We start from the raw sequence: 24,443 nt of genomic DNA on the forward strand, positions 1-24,443 counted from the left end.
AGCTTTCAGGACCTAAGATAACTCCTCTACTGATAGCTTAGCTATTGCCACATTTTCTGTATCTCTGTTGAAGAAATTCTCAAATCTCTTTTGGATCTAAGTATTTTTCTAATAGGAAAAGGAGATTATGTTTCTTTTTGTATTATTGTATGATGCAGTAAGACATAAGCTAATGCATTACTAATGACTTGAACAAATATTATGAATGTATTTTTGTCCAAAGGTGTTTTGCATCATAAAGGTGTTTTCCATCATAAATATTTATTTTTAATGTTTAGACTTTACAGACTTCAGTGTTAAGGATTTTTTGCACAGCATACATTCCTAGTTATATATGAACATTCATAATTTGTAAATTTATGGCATGATAGCAATTTAGTGAACTTGCAGTTTCTTCTAAACCCTAGGTAAAATAAACATTTAGATTCATTCTTATCTATCCTTCATTGCAACTGCTGTGGTTTACATGATTTGAAATCATTATACAAAGTTGTTTTAACAAATAATTAACAGTGTGACAGGGTACTTCGGGGATATGTGAGTCTGTATCTTAAATCACTCACTACTCTGCATCATCTGAATCTTCCTAATGTTACTCAAGTGCAAAGTTATTCCACATGAATACCTCACTAATTGTTATTTAATGCATTCCTGAAAATACGGTTCAACAAACAAAATAACTTACAAATCATGACATGTAATGTGGCAAAACGTTCACCTTGATGATCCAAAGGCAAAAATAAAACACCAGCAGCGTAAAAACATAATGGTAGCAATAAGAATTCAGCATGGTATCATGCTAATCTTAAATACGACCTAAAAGGACAACGTATCTCTAGGAAAGTAAATGCCTGTAATGTACACATTAGGAACAAAATATATTTGGGACAGTATTAATAAAAGGAAAAAAAAAAAATAGATCTGATCTTGCATTTATTGTTATATGTGGTAGTAAGTATTGGGAAAACCCTCTATAAAAGGCAAAAATGACTTAGTCCTGTATCTGACAGTATAGGGTGTAGTCTCATTTAGTTCATCTATCAGGCCAAAGCATTAAACAGATAACTGCATTCTTTACAATTTAGCATAACGTGATCTGTCTCCTTCTCAGGGTGAAACCCGTCTTTGTGTGGGTGGCCAGCATAGATATTACCTACATATAAATTAATAAACTATAACATTAAACACAAATGCTAAATGGTACTATCGATGTAATCCTGTTTATATTAGCACAGTCTGTGACACTTTAATTATTGTAATTGGACTCCGTTGCAAAGCAGTACAACAGTACAAACCCAGCTGTAGGGTAATTTTAATATTGCTTTGGGAAACATAGATAGGGCAGTCCTAACTTGGACTATTTTCTACTTGTTCTTTGTGTAAAAAGAGATAAATCATTCTTTTATGTTCCATTGCACTTCAACAATCAATTAGTCCAAGTGGTCAGGCAGTTGGACTAGATGATCATTGTAGGTCCCTCCCAACTGAACTATTCTACTCTACTCAAAAGAAATATATCACTAGCCCTACCATAAACTTAATATAATTCCATCAACATAATGTATAGGATGTCTTCATGCTTGGATGTTTATCAAATCCACGTATCAGCACCCTACTTGGTAAATCTCTGATGCAAATTTTGAGCCTACTCATTTTAAAACCAGTTTTATAATTTTCCATGTACTTGAAAACATAGCATCCACCCAGGCAGATGCCTTTTGTTATTGTAATCTAATTTTCTTTAAGATCACCTGCTGATGACAGTAGAGAATACAGCTGGTTGTGATACCAAGTAGTGCTATCCCAGTCAGGCTGTCAGCTAGCTGTAATTTTAGCAAGTCGTGTAATCTCCATTTATTTATCTTACCTAACATAAGAAAAAAAATAATTTTAACTTCTTTATAGTGGTAACATTTTACTGTTTAGAAATGCTCCCTGAGGTCCTTAGAAAATAGATGCTAACAAAATGTTTAATATTCCTCTTGTGTATTTATAGATGAGATCATAGAATCGTAGAACTGTTTACATTAGAAAAGACCTTTAAGGTCATCAAGTATAACCATTAACCCAGAACTGCCAAGTCCACCACTAAACCATGTCCCTAAGCGCTGCATCTACATGTCTTTTAAACACCTCCAGGGATGGTGACTCCACCACTTCCCTGGGCAGGCTGTTCCAATGCTTGACCACCCTTTCAGTGAAGAAATTTTTCCAAATATTCAATCTAAACCTCCCCTGGCACAACCTGAGGCCATTTCCTCTTGTTCTATCGTTTCTTATCTGGGAGAAGAGACTGACAGCCACCTTGCTACAATCTCCTTTCAGGTAATTGTAGAGAATGATAAGCACCCCCTGACCCTCCTTTTCTCCAGGCTAAACAGCCCCAGTTCCCTCAGCCAGTTCCCAGAAGACTTGCACTCTAAACCCTTCACCAGTTTTGCTGCCCGTCTCTGGACACACTCCAGCACCTCCATGTCCCTTTTGAAGTGCAAAGCCCAAAACTGGATAGAAGATTCAAGGTGCGGCCTCATGGTGCCAGGTGCAGGGGTATAGTGTTCTAGTGTTCTTCAGTTAAGTGCACAGTTCAGATGGGCACAAAACCCTGTCCCTGTGCCTACAGCAATCCTTTCCGTGGCTATATGCATGTGTGTGCATGCTTCCCAAAACCTCACCCATATGCTGGAATGCAAACACAGGAAAGGCAATGGTTCAACAAGATGCAGTGCAAGGTGATTGCCTGCTCTGTAGAAAAAAAATACATGCAGATTTAGTTTTCATTTAAACAAAAGCAAGAGTCATGTAATAATTCTTTGTGTTATCTTTATGCTGTAAGGGTAAAAACCTGATTTTTGTGATGTCTGCTATACTGACAGAATAAAACAGCTTTCTAATATATTTTAATTATGCATCATAAAATTAATTTAACAAGGAAAACACCCTTCAATTCCATATTCTATTTCACACCTACTTTGCACAATATTATTCAAAACAACAACTGTGTGATACAGTATGACTTTCTATGTACAAAACTACATTAAGAGAGCATTCAGCTTACATGCTTAAATCACAAAATGCCATTAATACGCTGTTATATATGAATAGATTTAAAAAGAAAGACCTTGTAAACAGACCTTTACAACAGTGAAAAATATTGTAAGACTCCTGTGGCATGTTTAACCTTTATAATAGCTTTCACCACAGGCAATATTGGGCATACCTGTTTGAAAATCATATACAGTCCATTACATTTCTGCAGCATCTTTCATCTCAAAATACTTGTATTCCACATTTCTGGCAACCTCGAACAGAGGAAAGCAACCACCAGCACTATGGGTGGAGGCATGGAGATTTTCCCAAAGCCATGTAGGACAACTCCTGACTGTTACGAAAAACGCCATGGGATATTACTGCTTTTTCAGAACAGTCAGGACTTTGTTTTTAGTAATTTAACTTGTATGAAAAACCCATAGTTAGTAAGTTGTCTGGAACTCCAGGTTAGACGTTCTTTAAATAGCAGTTTAAATAGTTAACAGTTCTCACTACAAGCAGAACTTGAAGGTTATGCTAACAGTAATGAGAACTGGGTATTAATCTACAAACATTTATACTGAATATACAATGGCACCAAGTACATTCACTGAGCACAGGGGGTGGGGACTTGTCACACAGATTAATGCCTCCAGATAAATGATTGTTTTACCTCAAACCATAGACAAAGGATGACATTATTGCAACTGTGTGTGCAATTAATAACCTGCCACTTCATTAACTGCTACAATGCTATCTTCACAGATCAGCTTGAAAAAGCTAAGGAACTTTTCTTTAAATGTTTTTTCTTTCCACTGTTCAATGGGAGAGAGACAAAGAGTGTTAATAGCCCACTTGGTTTTCTCTGCTGCAGCGATCTGTTTTTTGTGTGTGTGAGTTGTTTGCTTGATATGAGCAACATTTTGAGGTCAGGACAAAGTTGGGAACTTTATAAAAATAGAATAATAAAAAAAGAGCAGTTGACTCCGTCAACAACTTTTGAAACTCTAACGCAGAACTGATTTTCTATTATGAAAAAGCAAAGTGCCATAGGAATCTAGAATTTGTTTTTAGAAACTGAGATCCCTAGGACAAACGGTATCTCCAGAATCTTGTAAACCCAACTATTTTAAGGCTAGTCATAAAACTGTCACTGCAGAACATGGCCTTCAGGCACTCAAGTTTAGAGTCTACAGTGTTTCTAGTGATCAGTATTTCAGATCTGCTTAGTTATCAATGAAGATTTGGATAAGAGAAGTGGTAGAGTGAGGAGATAAGCATAACCTCCCCCCTCTTAAGTGAGATTGGCATTATTTAGTGAACTGCTTTTTGAAACAATTCCCCAGTCCCTGTCGGAGATCGCCACCACTGACAATTATTTTAGATTATTTTCCCAATGTCACTTTTTTTCCCTGGCATTGCTGAATTTCTATTATTAGCCCATGTGAGCTATTCAATAGATCGCAATCTTCTTGGCATTAGTACTTGCCAAAAGAATTAGACGATACCATACATTGGTTTTCAAATGAGATTTTAAAGAGAATGCTACAACAGTTCCTTATGGAGGTCCAGTAATGTTTATTAGAACGGATGACATTGCAGCAACAATTACCAGCTGTAATTATTCTAATATACAATCAGCTACAATGGTCTTCTATAGATTCAGCTATAGTTGAATCATCTCATGCCTTTCCTACATTGGAGTTTCATTACATTTTAGAAGATGCAGTCACCTAATGGTTTTCCCCAAGAAGTATCTGGTTGGAAACATGAAGTTCTTTTGTACTTAAACCGAGGCTACACACTGAAAGCAGAAAGTTACCCAACCCTGAGTGCCGGAATAGCCAGTACACAAAGGAATTTGTTAACCTTCTTCCTCACCTGGGAAGTGGCCAAACAATTTGAGGAGCGTGACAACAGAAGTGGACTGTCAAAAGAGAAAACAGGTCAGAGCTTTACGTAAGGTCTTCAGTAGGATTGCTCTTGAGATTCTTCTTACTGATCAATTTGTTGAACACCTTCTCTTTGAAAACTGGACCATGGGAAATCCATCTGACTCATCAGTGATTAATTTTTTGTCTAAGAAACATACACAGATTAGTGGGGTGTGCCTGATAATGGCATGTGGTTATTCAGGGTGTGAACCACCACTAGGGTCTGTCAAAACAGGCAGCTTCAGGGTTATTCAATCTCTATTGAAGAAGCAGAAAATAAAAGCAGAAGAAAATATTCAAGAAGCACAGTACAAATGAGAAAGGTGTACAGGGAGAAGCAAAATGTTATTGACGTACAGTATCTGTATTGTACCGTGTACAGTAATATTCTAAACAATGTTCATATTATGAATCGTATTAACATAGAATGGTCAATTATAATATTTTTTCCAGATGTGTGATGTCAGAACTAGTCAGGGCAAGGACATTTATACTAGAATGCAATGTTCTACTCTTTTCCTATTAAAAAAAAAGGTATAAATGCTTTGTCATTGGCTGTTTTTCCACTTCTGTTAAGCACTGGCCAAAGCATCACCTGCATAAGGAGCTGTTTGGCTGCGCAGTGCCATCCCCCGGCCCCACGGGCAGGGCGCTCCGTGCTGGCACGGCTGAGGAGCGCGGACCGCCGGGTCCGCTGGCTGGACGCTGGGAAGGGGCAGCTTGTCACGCAGAACAGACTGAAGTGCCGTCACGCTCCGAGAGCAAACTGAAGATCCAGCTGACACCGCTCCTAGCACGGTAGTTAGTCACCCGTGGCGTGGGCAGGTCACGCTGTGCCTCAGCCGCCGCAGGCATCCGCGGGGCGCAGCGCTGGTCCCTGCGGCCGGGGCGGGGGGCGAGCCCAGGGGGGCTGATTTAGTAGCTTCATTAATGTTCAAATCACCATAGCTGTTTCCAACATGTTCTGGTCAGGGTGATGATGCAGAGAAAATGGTTCTCTGGCCAGCGCAAGACACACACCCGGGACAAGTCCCCGGCGCGCTCGACGACAGGGACAGGGTGACCCGGCTTGGTGGCTGCGCTTTTTGCCTGAGGGCGCTGGATCACACCGCGGGGTCTGGCCGCCCCGGCCGGCTCTCCCCACCTGCGGGGATTTCGGCCCGCGCCCTGGTGGCTGGAATGGGGAAGGGCCGAGCCCGTGGCGGCCGCCGAGACGCTTCGCTCGGGGAGAGGAAAATTCCAGCCGGGAGGAGCGGCCCTGCCCCCGCTGGCCGCTGACAGCCCGCGGCCGGGGCCGAGCGGAGTCCCCGCACGGGCCGGGCGGCCGCTGGAGGGGGAGCCGGTGTGTGGAGGCGGGTGGGCGGGCGGGGCTGGGACGGGAACAGGGAGTCTCTGTTCCTCCGCGGGTGCCCGCAGCGGGGAAGGTTCCGCGTTTCAAGTTTCTCGCCACGAAGTTTTTGTGGTGTTTTGGTTTTCTTTGGTGTTGGGTTTTTTTTTTGGGGGGGGGTTTCCCCCTCCGCCCAAGGTGCGGCTTGGCGAGCGGCCGCCCCGGCGCAGGCAGCTCGGCGGGGCCCCGTGCGCGGCCGCCCCCCCGGGAAGGCGCCCCAGGGCCGCGCCGTGAGCAGCGGGGCATGCCCGGGCTCGGGGGCGAGGCGGCGCCGGAGCGGGGCCGTCTCCCTCAGCCCGCCCCGAGCAGGTGAGGCGGGGAGCCGAGGCGCTGTGCGGGCGGATCCCAGCGGCTGCGCCCGCCCTGCCCCGGGAGCCGACCTGCGCTCGCTCAGCCGCCGGCATGGACGGCAGCGCTCCGCAGGCGGCCGCCCCGCCGCCCGCAGGGTAAGCGCAGCTCGCCGCAGGGTGGGGGCGCGGGCAGGCCGGGAGCGCGGGGGTCGGGTGAGGTGAGGTGCGAGGGGCAGCTCGGGGCGCGGAGGCGCGGCCGGCCGGGAGCGCGGCGTCGGGGCGGCGGCCCGGGGCGCTCGGCGGCCGCCTGGCGCGGCCGGGCCAGTGCGTGCGTGCCCCTGCCCCGGCGGCGGGAGCCAGGCGGCGGCGCCGGGAGCGGAGGCAGGTGGAGCAGCGCGACCGTTAAACGGCTGCCGGCGCGGCGGGCGCAGACAGGCAGAGCGCCGCCCCGCGCCTCGACGGCACGTCGGCTGGGTCCCCTGGCCGGGAACGGGCTCTCCGGCGGGACGAGGCCGCGGGACGCGCCCGCCGAGTCTCCGGCGCCCTCCTCGGCGGTGCCCGGGTGAGCAGCGGCGTGTGCGGCTGCGGGCGGCAGCATCGGGCTCGCCCCTGGCCGCGGGCATTTCCGCAGGGACGAGCCGCGACCCGCCCGCCGGCGCCGCCGTCCGGGGCCTCTGCCGGGCTGCGGTTCGCCAGCAGCCGCTAGCGTCGTACCCCGCCGCCCCGCCGTGTCCGTGTGTGCGGGACGCGCCCGCCGGGCCCTCCGCAAGGTGTGCGAGTGCTGGCGGCGGCGGCCCCGGGCGAGCGGGGTGCTGTGCTGCTCGGGCAGCTGCCTGCGCGGGGGGCGTGCGTGGAATAAACAAGCAGGATCTGTTAGGAAAAGTAAAAGGGTTGTTTTGTTTGCTTTTAAATGTTAGACTCCTCTGAGGAGTTGCTTATAATCTGTCAGAAAATGTAACTTCAAAGAATGTGTTTTTATATCTAACCTGCCCCCTTTTCCGGACCAGGAGGAGGAGGGTGGCTTCCCACGAAGCATTCAAGTATGTGTGAAGAAAATTAATCCACTCCATAACTTCAGAAGCAAGTTGAGGGATTCAAAATACTATTTCTGGAGTTACCTGTAAATAGAAGGGGCGAAATACATGGTGACTGTATTTCTTTAACACCAAGATTTTTTGGAAGCTTCTATATTATATGCAAAAGTATTAATTGGATTTCTGACCAAGTGACTGCAGGGCAGGCGGGTGTACCTGGTGGTGGGTCAGGTCCCTGTGGTGTTTGCAGTAGCTATCAGTTCGGATGGGAGCTGTGGCTGTAGGGAATGTGGAAGGCTCATGGAGGAGCGGGATTTATTCGCGTAGGGCCTTGTGGAAGTGCCACATTCACGTATGGCCATTGAGAAATAAAGTGGATATTGACTGAATGGCTAAAACAGCACGTTTTGGAAGTCCGCAGTTTTACTTGTGGGCAGGGGCATGAAAACAAGCACAAAAGCACAATTAAGATTTTGGTTGTTCTGACAGTTTCTCTAGGCCTGTTGCTTGCCATGAAGCTGTTGGTTACGCTGGATTTTGGCTGCTGCTTGACTTACTAAGTCAGGAAAAATAGTTTGTTCCCTTAATGTGACTTCAAGCATCTGTCAGCATTCACGTCTCTGTTCTAAAAAAACACGTAGCTAACAGCAGTGCTCCTTTGCATTAGTCCTGCAGATATATTTTCAGGCCTTTTATCATCTGTTCCTATGTAATTTGGTACTTAGGAAATCAGTTTACCATTCCTTTTTTGTTACAACAGGAGTTCTTTATTGGCAGTCTTAATTATTTCCTGAAGATAGGCTCATTTGCTCATCGAAACGCTGGATCTGAGGAAAAAAATCTGGATATACCAGCAAAAACGGCAACTCCCAGTTTACTGAAAATGATCCACAGATATGTTTTTGAAGAGTAAGCAGTACTGTAATTCTCTCCCTGAGACGATAGGAAAAATTGTGCAATCTGGGAAGAATTTCAGTTGAAATAGCAATTTTCTTTAAATGTATTACCAAATGATGTGACAGTGCGGTATATCTCTTAACTTGTCTAGCCAGGTGGAGAATGCTGTTAATCCACAGCTGAAAGCTGTTTACCAGTGAATGTGTTCTTAAATCACAGTTTGGAGATATGTGGTGTAATTACTGATAACTCTTCACAGCTTAAAAGTCTATTTATGCTAACTGCCAAGAAGGCCAGAGGCGTTAAAGGTGTTTTGTGAGTTTTCAAGGATTGATGTTTATTTAGCCTTGGAACTTCTATATAACCTAATAATCGGTGGCTCTTCAATGTAGAATTTTGTTATCAGTTCTATGGCGACAAGCTTTGGGAAAGGATCCTGTAATTATATGTGAAAGACAATTTTTTTTGCATGCAGAATTATGCTGTCCTATTGAAAAATTGTTTATTAAAACTGGGTGTGGATAAAAATGTTTACTTGAATTTGGGGAAAAATATGCCAGTGCGATTTGCACTGTACAAACAAGGTAAATCAGTGAAGATTTATTAAAAACAGTCTCCGCTGGATATTTTTTTTTTTAATAGGGTGAATAGAAGGTGTGCCCAGTAACTAACTGGAATTTTTGTGGAATATAGTGAATAGGAGGTGTGCCCAGTAACTGGCTGGACATCCCACATAGTTTCTTCTGGTAGCAGAAGAAACTTGGCTGGACCTACTTTTAGGCATTTTATAGCTCATCTATCTTGCCCTGAGTCTGGGCAGCACTCATAATTCTGTGCTCCTGCTAGGCCAGTGACACAGTCTGCTCCTGTTCGTCACAGAGCTGAATTGGCTTTATGTATTGGCTGCATTACAGGATGATAGGAAAATGTGTGGTTTAATACTTTAAAAAAAATAATGGCTGTGGTTGGTATCCTACCTTTTGAATACAGTTTTCCTGCTGTTGCTGGATAGCAATCATGTACCCTGGAGTAAAAAATTTTTACTTTATCGAGTAGATTTCACTACATGATACAGGCTTTTATGATGAACTGCATTGTAAATTAATATGCTGTTAAAATATTGGAGCAGATACGGATTTCGGTAAATGGACAGTTGGTTTCCTTTGAAATATTAGAATGCACATTGAGGTTTGCTTTTAATTCAACTCTAATCAGTTCCTGATAATTTTACATTATTTCATTTGTTCCTTTAAATCACATTTAAAGCTGTATGCTTACTTTCAGAATAACGGCTTCTGGCCTGCTTTACCTAAGCAAAATCCCTTTGTTTTGTCATTTTCTTTTTGTGTCTGATGAAATCTTGCTTAGGAGATACAGCTGGTCTCAAGGGGCTGAAGATCAAGATGGTTGGGGTGGGGAGGGGGCAGAGCCCAACTGAGCTTTGGTTGTTAGCTTACTGTGAGAAACACTCCTTGTGTGTTTTCCTGCTCCTGTTCCCTGGTTGCTTGGCCCAGTGAATGTATGTGAAAAGTTTAATAAGATCAGGAGAGAAGTCTTTTTTCCATGGTTAGGGCTGTGTCAGGAATTGAGAGATGTTTTCAGAAAGAAAAGAAATTTATCTTTTCTCTTGTGTGTGTAACTGTTGAGTTTTTATCAAATTATTTCCATCAGAATATGGATCTCTGAAGACATCAGCTGTGGCTGTGTTAAGAAGTATCAAGCATCAAGCTTAGAATGTTGAGGTGAGCTCTCTTTTTCACGTTGTTGGATGAGCGAGTTCACAACGTTAGCCACAGGTTTGTTCAAGTAAAAGTGAAAGTCCTCCCTGTCCTGGAGTGTGGGATGGGACAGAAGGTGTAGAAATAACTTCAAACCAAGCATTGTATTGCCAAGCCACAGGAGCAGACTGGGTGTGTGTGTGTCTGAATTTGCTCAGTTTGGTGAAATTTAGGTCAGGGCTAAAACTACGTCTTTTTACCTTGCAATGAATTAGCTGTTGCTACTGCTCTGTATACTATGTTATTGTATACACTTACTTATGAACAAATGCAAGACCTTTTGTGCTTGTGGTTAGCACTATCTAGGATCAGAAGTCAGGCTGGGATGGGTCTAACAAGTAGTCTAAACTTAGATGTGCTTTATCTCTTAGACTGAGGAATTCAGGATAAATAATTTGCTCATTTTTTCTCAGCCCCATGACCCTGATGAAGATCAACTAACTGAGCAATAACAAAATGGAAAGAACTTTGAGTATTTGTGACCAGAGTTTGCTGCATGTTTGAAATGGGGAGTTAGCCACTTCATGGGTGGATGCCCATCAAGAGCCACTTGAATGCTAATCATTCCAGGGGGTAATTTGCCAGCTGAGTTCTGAACATATATGTAATACTTTGAGGTGATTATGTTGTTCTTTTTAATGTATCTGCCTTAACCAAGGCAACGTCAAACAGTTACATGACACAGAGGTGCCATGAACTGAATGTTGAGTTTAAAAACTGGTCTGATTACTCAGATTTTGTCAAGTCTGAAGTCATAGCTGTGTGCCTATGGAGTAGTCAGTGGTAATGTTCACTGTTGGAGCGTGTTGCTGTGGGAATGAGATCAAGGAAACATCAGGGGGTTGAGGAATGTGGATACTAGGGTGAAAAAATGTGTGGGAGGGTAATACACAAATAGAGAAATCAGCAGAGTTATTTCAAAGCTTTGTCCAAGTCTGATGATATTTTGTGAAAAGCAAAAGTGAGAGCTAGTTGGTGAGGTATCAGAGGCATGTGGGGGGGAAGAAGTGCTTGAGACTGGAAGGTGGGTTTCAGTGTTGTCTTAGGACAGGCTCTTTGTGTTGTTACTAGAGGTTTTTTTGTTTGTTTTTTTTTGTGGTGGTTTTTTTTTTTTTTTGTGAACTTTAAAGGAGACTACAGTGCTTATGTAAACCTGAAGATCAGCGTTTGTGTTGAGTAGGTGCATCTGTGTTGGGTGGAAGAAGAAAAGAGCCCATTGTAGAGGACTAGAAGCTTAGATTCCAGAGGAAACTGAAGATTTTGACAGGATTCCTGTCCTTTGACAAATAAATTAACTCACTAGGGATATTTTGGTCACAAATAAATGGTTTCTCCTGTAATCTGGCGTAACAAAAAAAACCCCCAAAACCCCAACCCCCCCCCCCCCCAAAACCACCCAAACAAACATATAAATAGCTCTCCCTTCATGAAGTCCAGTACTGCTTCTGACTTCCTTGACTGTGGCTTGGAAGAAAGTTTCTTCTAGCTTGACTGCTGTTGTTTCTAGCTACGGCTCTTGTAATTTTGTGTATGCTGGGGGCAGCAGGTGCCAAGTTATCCACCAGTCATTTGAGTTGCAACAATGTTACACTGCTCAACTAAATATTTTTGTTTTTCTAGCAATTAACAAGTCAATATGATCAGTTGCTCTGTTAATGTAGCCGGGTACAAGGAATGCTGGGTGTTCTCTTTTATGGCTGCTTGCAAGTTAAAACAGATCTGATTGTGGCGTGCTTTGCACCTGGCTCTTGCTTCCCCCACAGCTGACCTGCTGCTCTGATTTAAGTTCACACAGCGCTCTGCTGTTGGAGAAGGAGTTGCTCTTTACTATGAGTATTTGCTGTCACTATATACTACTTTAAAACTCAGAGCTGACGTCAAGGTGTTCGAGGATGACAAGAAGCCAAGATGTTGGCTCCTAGGCTCCTGTAGTGTTCTGTGGCCATGCCCAGCATTAGCACAATGAAGAGGAAACTCTGACAGTGCAGCATGCGACAATGGAGAGTTCAAGGGGGAAAACCACCCCTGCTGTTTTGAGCTGTAACAAGCAGCTAAAAAGTTGAGGTTTCACCTGAATTCTTTCCTGAGGTAAGGTCCCACAATGAAAAATGCAACTCTTTGTATGAAATTAAACTTAAACATTTATTAACTGGAGTTCCAGTAGATGCGTTCTGGCTTGAAATCTGCATGGTGATGGGCTAGTAGATAAAAGTGCATTTTTTTCATAGTTTAAGAAATGTTTTTTTTTTTATGCATGAGAAGTGGAATACCATGTGAATCTTTACAGAATTGGGAATTCCTGGATTAGTTTTTCATTTGCTAGAATGTTTTCCAGTTCAGAAGGGGCATGTACATTTATGTGTGTCTTTTGGTGGTTGTAAATGATTAAAATGCTGTGGGTGGTTGAAGGATGGATCCCTAATCTATCTATGAAATATGTCCCTTGGGAGCTTGCATATATGTCGACTGAGATGCAAGACTAGGGTTGTCAGGATTGCTATTTTCAGTTAAAGAAAATAGAGCACGTGAATATTTTTAGCTAGGCATAAGCTTTCTTCCATGAGAAAGCATCAGTTTTCTTGGAAGCTTTAGTTTTACAGAGGTTTTCATTAAAGAAATAGCTCCCAAGCTGGACTTTCTTATCTGTATTTAAAAAACCCTTTCTGCACATTTCTTTGACTTTTATTTCTCTTCTGGAAATATAGCTACTTGGTTTGGAAAACACAGATAAATCTCATTTAAAAACAGACAAGCAAGCAAACCAACCTCTCCTCCTCCCCAAACAATGCAAACAATTGCTCTGTGCTAGAAATGTCATGAGCTTGAATTTTTCTCAAATACCAACAATGGTACAGTTTTGTTCTTTGTCCTATATCTCTCCTATGAAGTGATATGGTCTTAATTAAAAAAAAACACCACCACCACTCTGTCTCAAAATAGCAGCATTAGAAATGTGGATATCCTTCTTTAAAATAAGATTTCCTTTAAATTCAATATTCCTGAATATTGATTTACTGTTTTAAAAATCTTGTTATTTTCATGGGCCTTGGTTTCCCATTGGGAATTAATTTTTCATTTTGGTACTTTACATGGCTTTCATGTCAGACCTTCAGGTGGATTTTCTTCCAAAGACTAAGGCTCTGTACATGAGTTTTTAGCAGGTAACTTTTAAATGTTTTGCTATGGGTAAGGCATAAGCATCTATTTCAGTTGTCCCTATAATACAATTATTGACAAAGTTGCCTGAAGGGACTGCTTTTTCTATTATTTTTGAAAAATTGATTTTTTTTCATTATATGTTGCATCCAATTTGACATTATTTTTTTTCCTAGGTTGATGTGCTGGGGGCTGAATAAAGTGAGTTAAATAAGAATGTCCAAGGATAAGGGACCATCAGTAGGGTAGCAGTGCAAACTTTGGGTTACTGTTGCCCAGATGCTTTTCATGTGTAGGTATCAGGGGAATTAGAAGGACAAGAGGGAAGAATACAGTTTGACAAACTTGGCATTTGTCATTTATTATTTTGCCGTGTGTTTAAGTATCATTGTGTATTGCTCTTGACTTTTGTAAAACCCAGCGCAGTCCCTTCTGTACTGTCAAACTAGACTGACTAAACAACTGGATGTAATGCTGCAGGTAGAAGTTAATCTACTACTGAGGTGTCTGTTGTTTGACTATTCTTGTGACAGAAATGCTGAAAGCATTTTTTACTTGGGAGGAATAATGTTTTGCCTTTCAATCTAGTAAAAGAAATAAAGGAGCCAAAATGTCTGTTAGTTAGAAAGTTAAGAAAACAAATGTTTATAACTCATTGTGCTCAGTTGTAACCCCTTCAGGCAAAAATGACGTACATCTTTCTTCGGTAGGAGCTGTGGACTTAAACCTTTTGTTCTTTTCATTAAAAATGCATGTTGTGCAGAATTAAATATGAAACCATTCTGGTTTTGAGAGCATAAAAACTATTTGCATGGATGGATTTTTGTGTGTGTGTGTGTGTGGTTTGGTTTGGTTGGTTTTTTTTTTTCTTTTTTAGTTCTTCAGTTTGAAAGACAAACAAGGCCCAGAGTGGAATTTCTGATGATTTTCAGGAGTTTGATTGTGTAAAATCACAAATTCAAGCCATAACAGAAATCTGGGCTTTGACTCCTTTTGATTTTTAGTTCAGAAACTTTTAATTCCTCAAAAAACATGTACCACTATGTTGTCCCTAGGTTCTCAAACTTTCATTTCTGAAGAGTTATTGCTTTCTCCATCTATTCTATGAAGTCTCCAGACTCAAACTTTTCTGTATCCTCTGCTGGTCTCTGATTCATGGTCTCTCGCTTCCCCTTGCCTGCAGTTGTGATCCTTTCCTTCCACCCACACTACAAAGCAGCCTTAGTAATTCCATCCTTGGCACCCTCCTTGAGCTATTTTTACCTCATTCAGTTTTTAAAGTACTCACTACTTGGAGAAAGTCCTGTTTTGCTGAATCCTAAACTTTGATGTGCTACTGCTTCTTTCCTAAAAACCTTTCTCCGTAGATCATGCTTAGGAACTTTGACGAATTTTAACAGTTCCTAAGGCACCTTAACTGTAGTGGTTTTGCAGATTTGGAAGGCAAGGTGGACTTTCTCCATTGCTTCATTGTTGGCAGATACTCTGGAAGACAACACTTGGGTTTTGGGTGGGTGTTTGGTTTTAGTTTTGTTTGTTTTTTTCTCTTTATGAGGGGTAGTAGATTTCTTCCTCCTATTACCTTAAACTGTTTTGAAGTGCATGACCCAGTCCTTAAACTCTTTCATAGACTCCTTCTATTTCTAGCTTTTTGGATTCTGTTTTTTCACGTTCTTTTAAATTTTGAGATTTAAAAAGAACCTGGCCCTTCACATTGGTCCTTCCATCTTTTTTTTTTTTTTTCCTGTGTCCCATTGTGCCTGTATCTGATTTCTCTTCCCCTGACTTCATGCTGAAACTATAGTTGTCTTTTCATAAATGTGGCTTTGTGTTTAAATATTATGTATCGCGTTTTACCTAGGTTAATACATCTTATTCCCTTGTACTTACATGGGCGTGGAGGCTATTTTTGCTACAGCATTTAAGGGGTGAAGGGCTTCGCAGGCCCTTTCATATAAAGCTTTAAGGAGGGGTCATTGGCTGTCTTTGCAGTTTTTGTCTGCTTGCTTATCTGTGGTTGATGCCTTAGACATCACAGGACTTGGAGCTGAGATCTTAAGGCAGCAGTGATAGCTAGAGACATGAAATAGGGTTTATTTTATTATTTTTCTACTTTCAACTAAATCAGAGTTTACTTACAACTTTGTTGTGACAGTAGCAGTAATTTTCTTAATGTATTAAATGCTGTCCTTCCTCGGAATTGTATATATTGATGTCTGCATGACAGGTTATCAGGACATTTGTTGTAGAAGTGAACTGATGGAGCGGAGTCAGATGTGTCTTTCTTCCTTCAGCTCCTTAATGCTTCTCTCTTGTTTCTTTTTGGTTAGTTGACTGGGGTTTTTTTGGGAGGTGGTGAGAGGGCTCTGTTTTGCTAACAGATGATATGTACAGGGATCAGAGGATTTTGGAATCTGGGTAACTTTTGGGGTTTGTTTTGATTGCTCTTCTGCAGTGTAGGGCGCACATTCCCCCCTCCCCGTAGGTATCGTTGACCTTGACATGTCAGATAATGCTTGTTCAATTTTATAGAAGAGCAAGGTGAAAATCTAGAAGGTATGGAAACCCAAAGCATTTTATAAGCGCTTCTTCACAGCTGATTGTTGATAGTGAGTGGGATAGGAGAGAATCTGAAGTAGCTTATTTTGGAAAAGTAATAAGGATCTGACATCACTGTCTGAACTGTTGGAATCTCTGTCTTATTTCTAAGCATCTTTCTTTGACTGTTCTCATATTTCCACTGCCCAAACATTCTTACAAACTTTCCAGTCATCCTCCCAAAATACACTGCTGTAATGCCTCTTTATCCATAAATCTCAAATGAATAAAGGAGAAGGAGAGAAACGCAATGAATTGTAAATGTTAAATGAAACCTTAAAAACATACAGTGATTTAATTTGGGAAAAAAAAGGGGTTGGTGCTATGATAATTTTAGAAATAGTCAAATCAATAGATTTTTATTTTTACTTTTTGATGGTGTTGTTTAAGATACTGCTTATAGGCTTCTGTCTCTTTTTCTTCCTGCTTGTACTTACCAAAAGTTTTCCTGGATTCTGTAGCTCCAATATGTAAAGCCTGCCAGCTAACGGGTTTACAGGATTTTTTTTTTTTTTTTCCTAACGACTGTTTGCCAGCACTTAATCCAGTATAAGTTTTTATGGTAGAATTGAGAATGTTTGGAAATAATGACACATAACATAAATGCTGAAATTTCATCCTGTACAACGCCAAGCAGTATTTTATACGCTTTGACTGTAGATGAAGATATTTTAAAATTACTTGGTACCCTGAGTGGTCTTGTGGAAAGATCTGTATGGTGTCTGTCAAAGCTCTGCCCCTCTGCAGAAGAGACAGATGTCCTGCATGCTGTCTCCGCTAGAGATGAAGAACTGGATTTTCCTTCACATTTCCTGAATGAAATCTGTCCACACTCTGACAAGCTGATGCTGCCTCTTCCTGCTCATGGTGCAGAGATCCGTAGTAGGAAATGAAGTGCTCAGTGAATTATTTTGTAAATAAATATTTGTCAGAGTCACTTGGAAGAACTTTAGCAACTTAAGATAGAAATACCCTTGCAAAATCCTACCCTGACTGAGAAATGTGCGGTTAGTTTGTCAACAGCATGCTCTCAAGAGAGGAAAGATGGTTGAGTGTCTGAAGAGTTTTGCTACGTGTAAAAAAAAAAGCTCCAGGATTAGAAATAATCATTTCATGAGGTTTTAACTTTAATTAAAAAGAAAAAAAAAATAGTCTGGAATGCTCTATCTACGGTTACTGGCCTTTCCCGCATCCTGTCACATCATGTTTCACCTCTCAGTCATACACTGAGAGTGTTTCCTTGAGTCAGCTTGTGGTATCATGTGAATAAATGCTCAGTGTGGTAGGAAGATCTCCAGTCTGTTTGTGAAAGAGCTCGTTGTACTTTATCAAAGGTAGGAAGAGATAGCTAAACATGGCATAACATTTGTTGAAATTGTGAAAATGCAGTTATTAAGCTTAACCCATTAAAAAAAATTTGGCTTCTGACAGTAAAATGAGAACCATCAGAAAACATGAATCACATCCTCAAACTGACGTCACTGTACCAGTATTATGTACTGTTGTGTTTTTCTGTGGCTTTGATTAACAAATATTTTCAGTTAAATATTGAAGTGGCAGCGAGAAATAAGTAGTTTGGTGACTTTAACGAGAAAGACTGATTCATTCAGAGATCTGGTGCTGGAGCTGGATAGGAATGTTCACTTTCTTCCCCCCCCCCCCCCGTTTTTTTTTCTCCATTTTTTTTTTTTTTAACAGTAGTAGAATAATTAACAGAGGTTGCATAACTATCTCCTTGGATAATCTAGGTGGAAGGAAGTTTTAGTGTCTGCTTCTGAGTAGGTTTGTGGCTGCTGTTGAGCTGGTGGAATGTTTGTTGCAGCTTGGAGAAGTCAAGCTGTTTGTAATCACAGAAATACACAGAGGTAATTCCTTTTTCTCTTTTTAAGGTAAGGCAATGCTTTTGTTGCTTTAGGCCCTCTTCCCTTGCCTGTATTCACCTTAGGATATTCTTTTAGTTTGGGGATGTTTTTGAAGTGTTGGCTTTGAATTTCTGGATCGGAAGAGAGCCTTTCTGCTTTAAGCTAGCACTGTTGGTAGTGACTTTATATCCATGTAATAACATGACAATGACCAGATTTTTTATAGTTTTTATGTGTGTCAAAAGAACAGCCGGATGGCCATCAGCCACAACTTGAATTTCTTCTCTGATGTGAAGCCAGAGCTTTCCATGGTTTTCCTCCTTTGGGTGATGTTCGAAACCCAACCCTTACTTGCTGAGAGAAGGAAAATGTGGCACTTAGGAGAGGTCAGTGGGGTTTTGGATTACTGGCATTTAGAGTTTTACTGGGTATAGTGAGGGTGGACCTTTCAATTTCACAGAGTTTGCAGCTGAATTTTAATGCTCTCTTGTTTGTGTCTCTTTCTGCTTCTATCATCTGTGTAGATAGCTGCCCGTGAGCTTTTTTTTCCAGATTCACTGACTCCTCTGCTTTTCAGCACGCGAACTTTAGTTTTATAACAACATTCTGTGAAGCGCTGACCGACTGCAGTTAAGTTTGGGGAAATTTGAACAAATTTTGAAGACATTTTGTCAAATGAACTATCTGTAGCTTGTCCCTGGCATAGCTTCTACCACTGAGGATGAGAGCTGAAACTTTGGTCTAGCTGATCTACACACCTTGTCACTGAAGCTTCTGTTGCTGTAGCTGTGTTGGTGGTAATTTTGCCTATTCTTTACCCCACCACCCCACCTCCAGGCCTTTTTTGCCCACTGTAGACAAATTCAAGGTTCTCAAGTGCCCTTTAATCAGGGTCAATACTTTCTAATTAAGAAGTTTGCACTATATTGGTGTTAGTAATTGCCTTTTTGTTTCCACTGGCATTCTGCTGGAGTGCTACTTACCACTTGCTTGAAGGTAAATCAGTAAAAAATGTGGGTGACGTAACTAGTGAAGCATAACTCATTTCATAAGTTTTTAGTGACTTAATGTATTCAACAAGCAATGTTTTCTTCTAAAACTGTTTTGAACAAGTACAGTGGTTAACAGTTAAGCAGTCTTGGTCTTTTTCTAAAGTATGACAACATGTCAATGGCATGTTCATGAGTTACTGCATGGTTACAGAATAGGAGCGTGTAAATCAAAATGCGATTTGGCTGGTAGGAATGTGGAGAATACTGGATTTCTGACAATATTCTGACTGTTGTGATGGCACAGGAGAAGTATGAAATATTTGAAATAATCTGAGAGGTATCTAATAAAAAAAAAAAATCAATACATACATTCTTTTAAGCATTTTACAGAGATTCTGTGTTATACCCAGGGAGCACTTACAGAAATAGTTTCAGATCTCAGGAATGTGTGTGTGTGTTTTAAGGGCTTTATGAGATTTTACAGCTTAGATCATTCTTGCAGTATTTCTGTCCTTTCCTCTGAAAACCATAAAGTAAGAAAATCCTCTTCCTCTGAGTTTTCTTTGGAGTTTTTAAATGACTTCCTGGGTGGGAGAATATTACTTTTTTTTTAGTTAATATTTATAAACTAAGTCACATTGTTTCAAAGCACTTTGGCTACTTCTATATACTCTGTAGATCGGGTAGGTACCATATTAGAATTTTCAGAAGGAAAGACCCAGAAAGTTTGAAATGCTGCTAAGTTGGAGGGTGCCCTCTCCCATAATGAGAAGGCGCTCAGTTATAGGAACTCTGATAAATAAAGCCTGTAGACTAACTGCCCATCTGTACTTTTAAGATGAAAACAGGATGTTGGTTGTATTGCTGGAGGACTACTGTATAAATCAAAGGATATGCTATTATTTCTGGGTAAGGAAGCTGTACTCCCTTAGAGTAGTTCTGTATATAAAAGAATGGTAATTGCCATGCTTATCAAGGACTGGCAGCTCTCCTTTGCTAATTGTGACCTGGTGAATCCACCTCTTGTTCATGACTTAGAACAAAACGTTGCCAGTTATTTTAATCCCCTATTCAATAGGACAAAGAGAATGTGGTTATTTTTATCTCTTTATGGTTCCTTAGATTATACAAATAGAAAACCCCTTTCCTCTATTCAAGCCAAAGGTGGTTTACCAAGAGGGATGTGGGTCGTTTCCCCAGTGCCCGTTAAATCCTGCCAGTTCAAGTTGTGTCCACTTAGTCATGTCACCTGGAAGTGGCCACGTGGCTTTCTCCCCTCGCTGATGTCTGATTATTTCCTTCTGCTAATTGTGGTGTTTTTTTTGTTTGTTTGTTTTATTATTATTCACTTCTAGCCCCTTTACATTTTTGTTTGATAGGCTAAGCTGTTTTTTGTTTATTCTCAGAAGGAGCACTTCTCTGCACCTGTTGCGCTCTGTGTGCTGTTGTACTGTTCCTCAATGCCGACTAGAATGATGTTGCCTTTAACTTTCTTTTTAAAATCGATTTTATAGTTAAACCACAAGAAGTTTGTATGCTTCTAACCATTTTATCCAAATACACTTTCTCTCTTTAGGAAGGAAATGTGTCAGATTACTTTTCTGCTTTTGTTTTCCACCAGCTTATTTTTCTTTTTCAGAGAAATCATAGAACTGTTTGGGTTGGAAGAGACCTTTGAAGATCATCTAGTCCAGCCCCCAAGGTAGATCTGCAGTACACTGTAGGATAGTCTAGATTGTTATTTAAGAAATGTAAGTTTTTCTTAGGCAGAAGTAGCTGAATCTGGAACAACAATAAGTGCATGGATAAATGTTAAATTGATGATCCTGTAATATTACATGTGTTTTTATAGAAAAATTTTTGGGATGAGTCCTCAAAATGAGAACTGTTTTGGTAGAGTCATTTTAGCATAGGTGTTTACACTGGTTAGTATAGAGCTGTCAGCCTCTCAGTATTTGTACTCAAGTGCAGAGTTAGCCTCCCTGCAGTAAGACTCCTGACCGTGAATCAAATTTGAAACAAGCCCATGCTGCTGATGCCTAGATGGTAGAGGAACGGCCTGATAAGAAAGTGAGAAGGTGGCAATGGTAAGTCAGTTGTGCAGGACTGTAAAGGAAAGCAGACACGCTTCGCTCCTGAAAGAATCTTCACTCTGGAAGCCTTACATCATAAACTTAATATTGTTTTAATATTGATTTTACATTATACTGACTTATAAATTAATCTTTCAGATTCATAATTTTCATGAAGTTTGATATTCAGAGTGACTTTTCTGTTGTTCACTATCACTTATCTACAGTTCCCTGAAGTTCTGTGAAAGATGTTGCAGGAGCTGTTCAGGCTCACGTAACAGGTCATTGTAATACCTAAGGAAAAATATGCCTATAATGTAATGTTCTGAAAGATGTTTCAGTTTTGTTCAGATGGTAACGCATTTGCAATAGCAGCTTCTTTAAAGGGCTACATAGTGCTGTTATTTTGGAACACTACTCATTACTCCTATAAATTTTTGCAGCTGAGAGAACTGGTTGTGTTAGGTTAAACAAGCTACACACCCCGTGGTTGAGCTGTTTTCTGAATCACACTTACATGGCCACAGATACCTATTGGAACACTTTCTGTCATTTTTTTTAACATAAATGCTGATGGAATAACTTCAGATTTAAAACTGGAATATAATTATGCCAATATCAATTAACAGATATATTTTTGAAGAAGTAAGGCCTCGCTAATCTGCTGCTTTCTGCTTTTTCACAGGGGTGGATTAGGAGGCAGGAGTCTCAAAATCTCGAATTTATTTCACGTCTATACTAAATAGTTATAGGAATTAATCAGGAGTGAAGTCTTTTTGTTGAAACACAATGAGTTCTGTAGTAGAGATTGAATCGTATCAGAGGTACTTGGGAGGATACCGTATGACATGTAGAGATATGGGATTTCTATGGAGGGAGAACCTTTTCTGAGGCCACAGACTAGTTTATATGAAAACATATTTATCAGTTATCAGATGACTTAATGTTTGCAGTCGTTCATCAGATAAGAGTGGCTACTGATTTAGGGTAGACCAGTGATTTTGAAAATGCATGTGACTTTTTGGTAGTCGTGCCTGTGGTCATTAAAAATAAATCTTAAATTCTAGCTGTTCGTATAAACACATGGCATTCTTTAACAGGCCAGAAGCATGGTTATTGGGAGACATGCTGTGGAATTACCCTGATGTGACCTTTAACTGGTGGATTTGAAAAGCATTAAGCATTATTTGAACTGGTCCAGTACTCTGAAGGCCCCTTAATTATACTGCCAGTGTTATTTTCCTTAAAACTTCCAATGAAGGGGAATGTGTTCTGGAGTGCTTGTCTCAGTTATGCACTCACAGTTTTCACTGTGCAGGTTGTATTGTACCTTAAAATGGTTTTGATTTGTTTGTTTTTTAAAATTTTTAAAATTTTAAGCTAGTATCACAACTTTTCACCCACAAAGCAAATAGCTGTTGCTTTTGATTAGTAACTTAAACCTTGGCAAGTATGTAAATTCCTCAGCAGGGCACTGGTCTTGAAGAGCTACTTAGGTTCCAGTGAGAAATCTTTTGAACAGATTGCTTTAGAACATGTGATTTTTATTTATTTTTTTAAACTTTTTTCCTGCTTCTGTACTACATTATCTGCACTGATTTACTTCTTTCCTCCAGGAAACACATTTGCATTAAAGATCCGGTCTTCTGTTTATTTTGTTCCTGCTGCTTTTTGCTTCCATGGGGTCCTCTTTGACCTTACAATTAACAGAAAAATAACTGTTATCCTGGGAATTAGATCAAGAAGAAATTAAGTACAAGGGGCTGATGAATTCTGATGAATTCTTTCACTAATAAGCTTCCATTTTGACACGCAAAGATCCTCAATTATAAAAATAAATAAAAAGGTTAAAAAAAAAAACTCTTAAGGAGCACATTTTTATAGCGTCTCTAGTGTTTGCTGGAGGGCTTTACAAGTCAGGGATACCACAGGTTTCTACTGTTACACGTTGGCTTTGTCAGCAGAAAAATTCGAGTATATTTGCTGGAAGGTGCTCTATCCTGGCCTGAGCCATTTTTTATTTATCTGATCTGTTTTGGCTAATTGCCTTCTGGGTAGAGTATTTGCATTGTACTGTAGTGTTTCATTGGCCCAGCTGATATAGCCCGATTTGTATTTTAAATTGATCTGCAGATATAAGGGTTCTTGCTGCAGTTATGCAATACTGAAAGAGTAGTAAGTGTAAGAGATCAGATCGCTCAGTATGCTTTCAAGCTTAATCATGTACAGCAAATCCATTGAAAGAACATTGATAGTTCTGAGGTCTGCTTTGTTTGTTACTTTATATCATATTATGTTGTTATAACTATTTTGGAGATAAGACTGGTGAGAGATAAAACTGGCATATCGAAGAATTGAAAGGGTTGATTGCAACGTTGTCTGCTTAATGTCTCTTTAAATGGCTAGGCTTGGTAATTTGTCTGATTTGAACCTAATAGTGTCAGGTTCGAAAGCAAAGGATGTCAAGAAGGGAAGGAGATGATTTACATCCTTTAGCTTCAATAAGTAGGAGATTCAGATTGGAGTTTTGCTGTACAATATTCAAATTTTTCAGAAAGAGCTACATGATAAAACAGCATGGGGTACCAAGGCCTGCAACTGGATTCTTTGGCAACAAGGCTTCTATGTACGTTTTCCAAAATGTAGGAAAGGGTCTACTCTGTGTTGGCAAACAGCCAGTTTCTTTCAGGATCTACCTGAGTTTTACAATGTACTTGCTTGTTTAAAAAAGCCAAAAACCTTCAGGCTAGTGTCATAAACATGTTCTACTGTACATCCTCAGACTGGACTCTCTTGCTACATACTCAGACTAACCTTAAATTCTGGTTAGAAGACCAGAGGTAACAATACCAAACCCTAGCACTGGTGAATATGTGGAGTTTTGTTTCATTGTGCTGATGAAATTACTCTATCCATTCTTCCATCCATCTGTGTTTGTTTGTGCCATATAAGCAAGAGTATGTTTTGCTGGTGAAAGGATCTAATTCTAAATACTACTAGAATCACTGTTTACTTGTTCGACTCGTTCTGTTGATTTATATGTGCTTACATATACTTATATATGAGCACTCACTGACAGTTTTTGAGTTCAAGCATTTTCCTCTGTGTTATAGAGCTTCATCTTTCAAGTTCTGCTATTTTCAGATAAAAATGTTGTATATCTTGTCACTGTTGGTAGTTGCCAACAGTAGAAATAATCTGCCAAATGTTAAAATAATGCTGATTACACACTTTTCTTAACACAATGCCTAAAGAAAGCTAATTGTCTTGAATTATAAGTACGTAAACCGGTATGCTCAGTATACATATTCTTCAGGAATCTGTGGTTACAGCTGTCACTGACCACAGCATGGAGCTACACATAAGCTCAAGAAGAGTAGCACATTCTTCTAGTTTCAATTTTTGTTCTTGTTCAC

General features: G+C 40.7%; 1 protein-coding gene across 2 annotated transcripts in view; it reads left to right on the plus strand.

Moving 5' to 3' along the window:
- The first annotated feature begins 6,577 nt into the window (after positions 1 to 6,577).
- Positions 6,578 to 24,443, plus strand: part of COBLL1 (cordon-bleu WH2 repeat protein like 1) — an 86,423-nt gene continuing 68,557 nt past the window's right edge. The window contains exon 1 of one of the 2 annotated variants that reach the window (XM_055718409.1): positions 6,578 to 6,657. In XM_055718409.1, coding sequence (XP_055574384.1) covers positions 6,593 to 6,657 — 65 coding nt within the window. In that variant the 5' untranslated portion in view covers positions 6,578 to 6,592. The other variant, XM_055718411.1, reaches the window with a different exon arrangement.

Source organism: Falco cherrug, chromosome 8 (assembly GCF_023634085.1).
Source record: "Falco cherrug isolate bFalChe1 chromosome 8, bFalChe1.pri, whole genome shotgun sequence".
NCBI lineage: Eukaryota > Metazoa > Chordata > Aves > Falconiformes > Falconidae > Falco > Falco cherrug.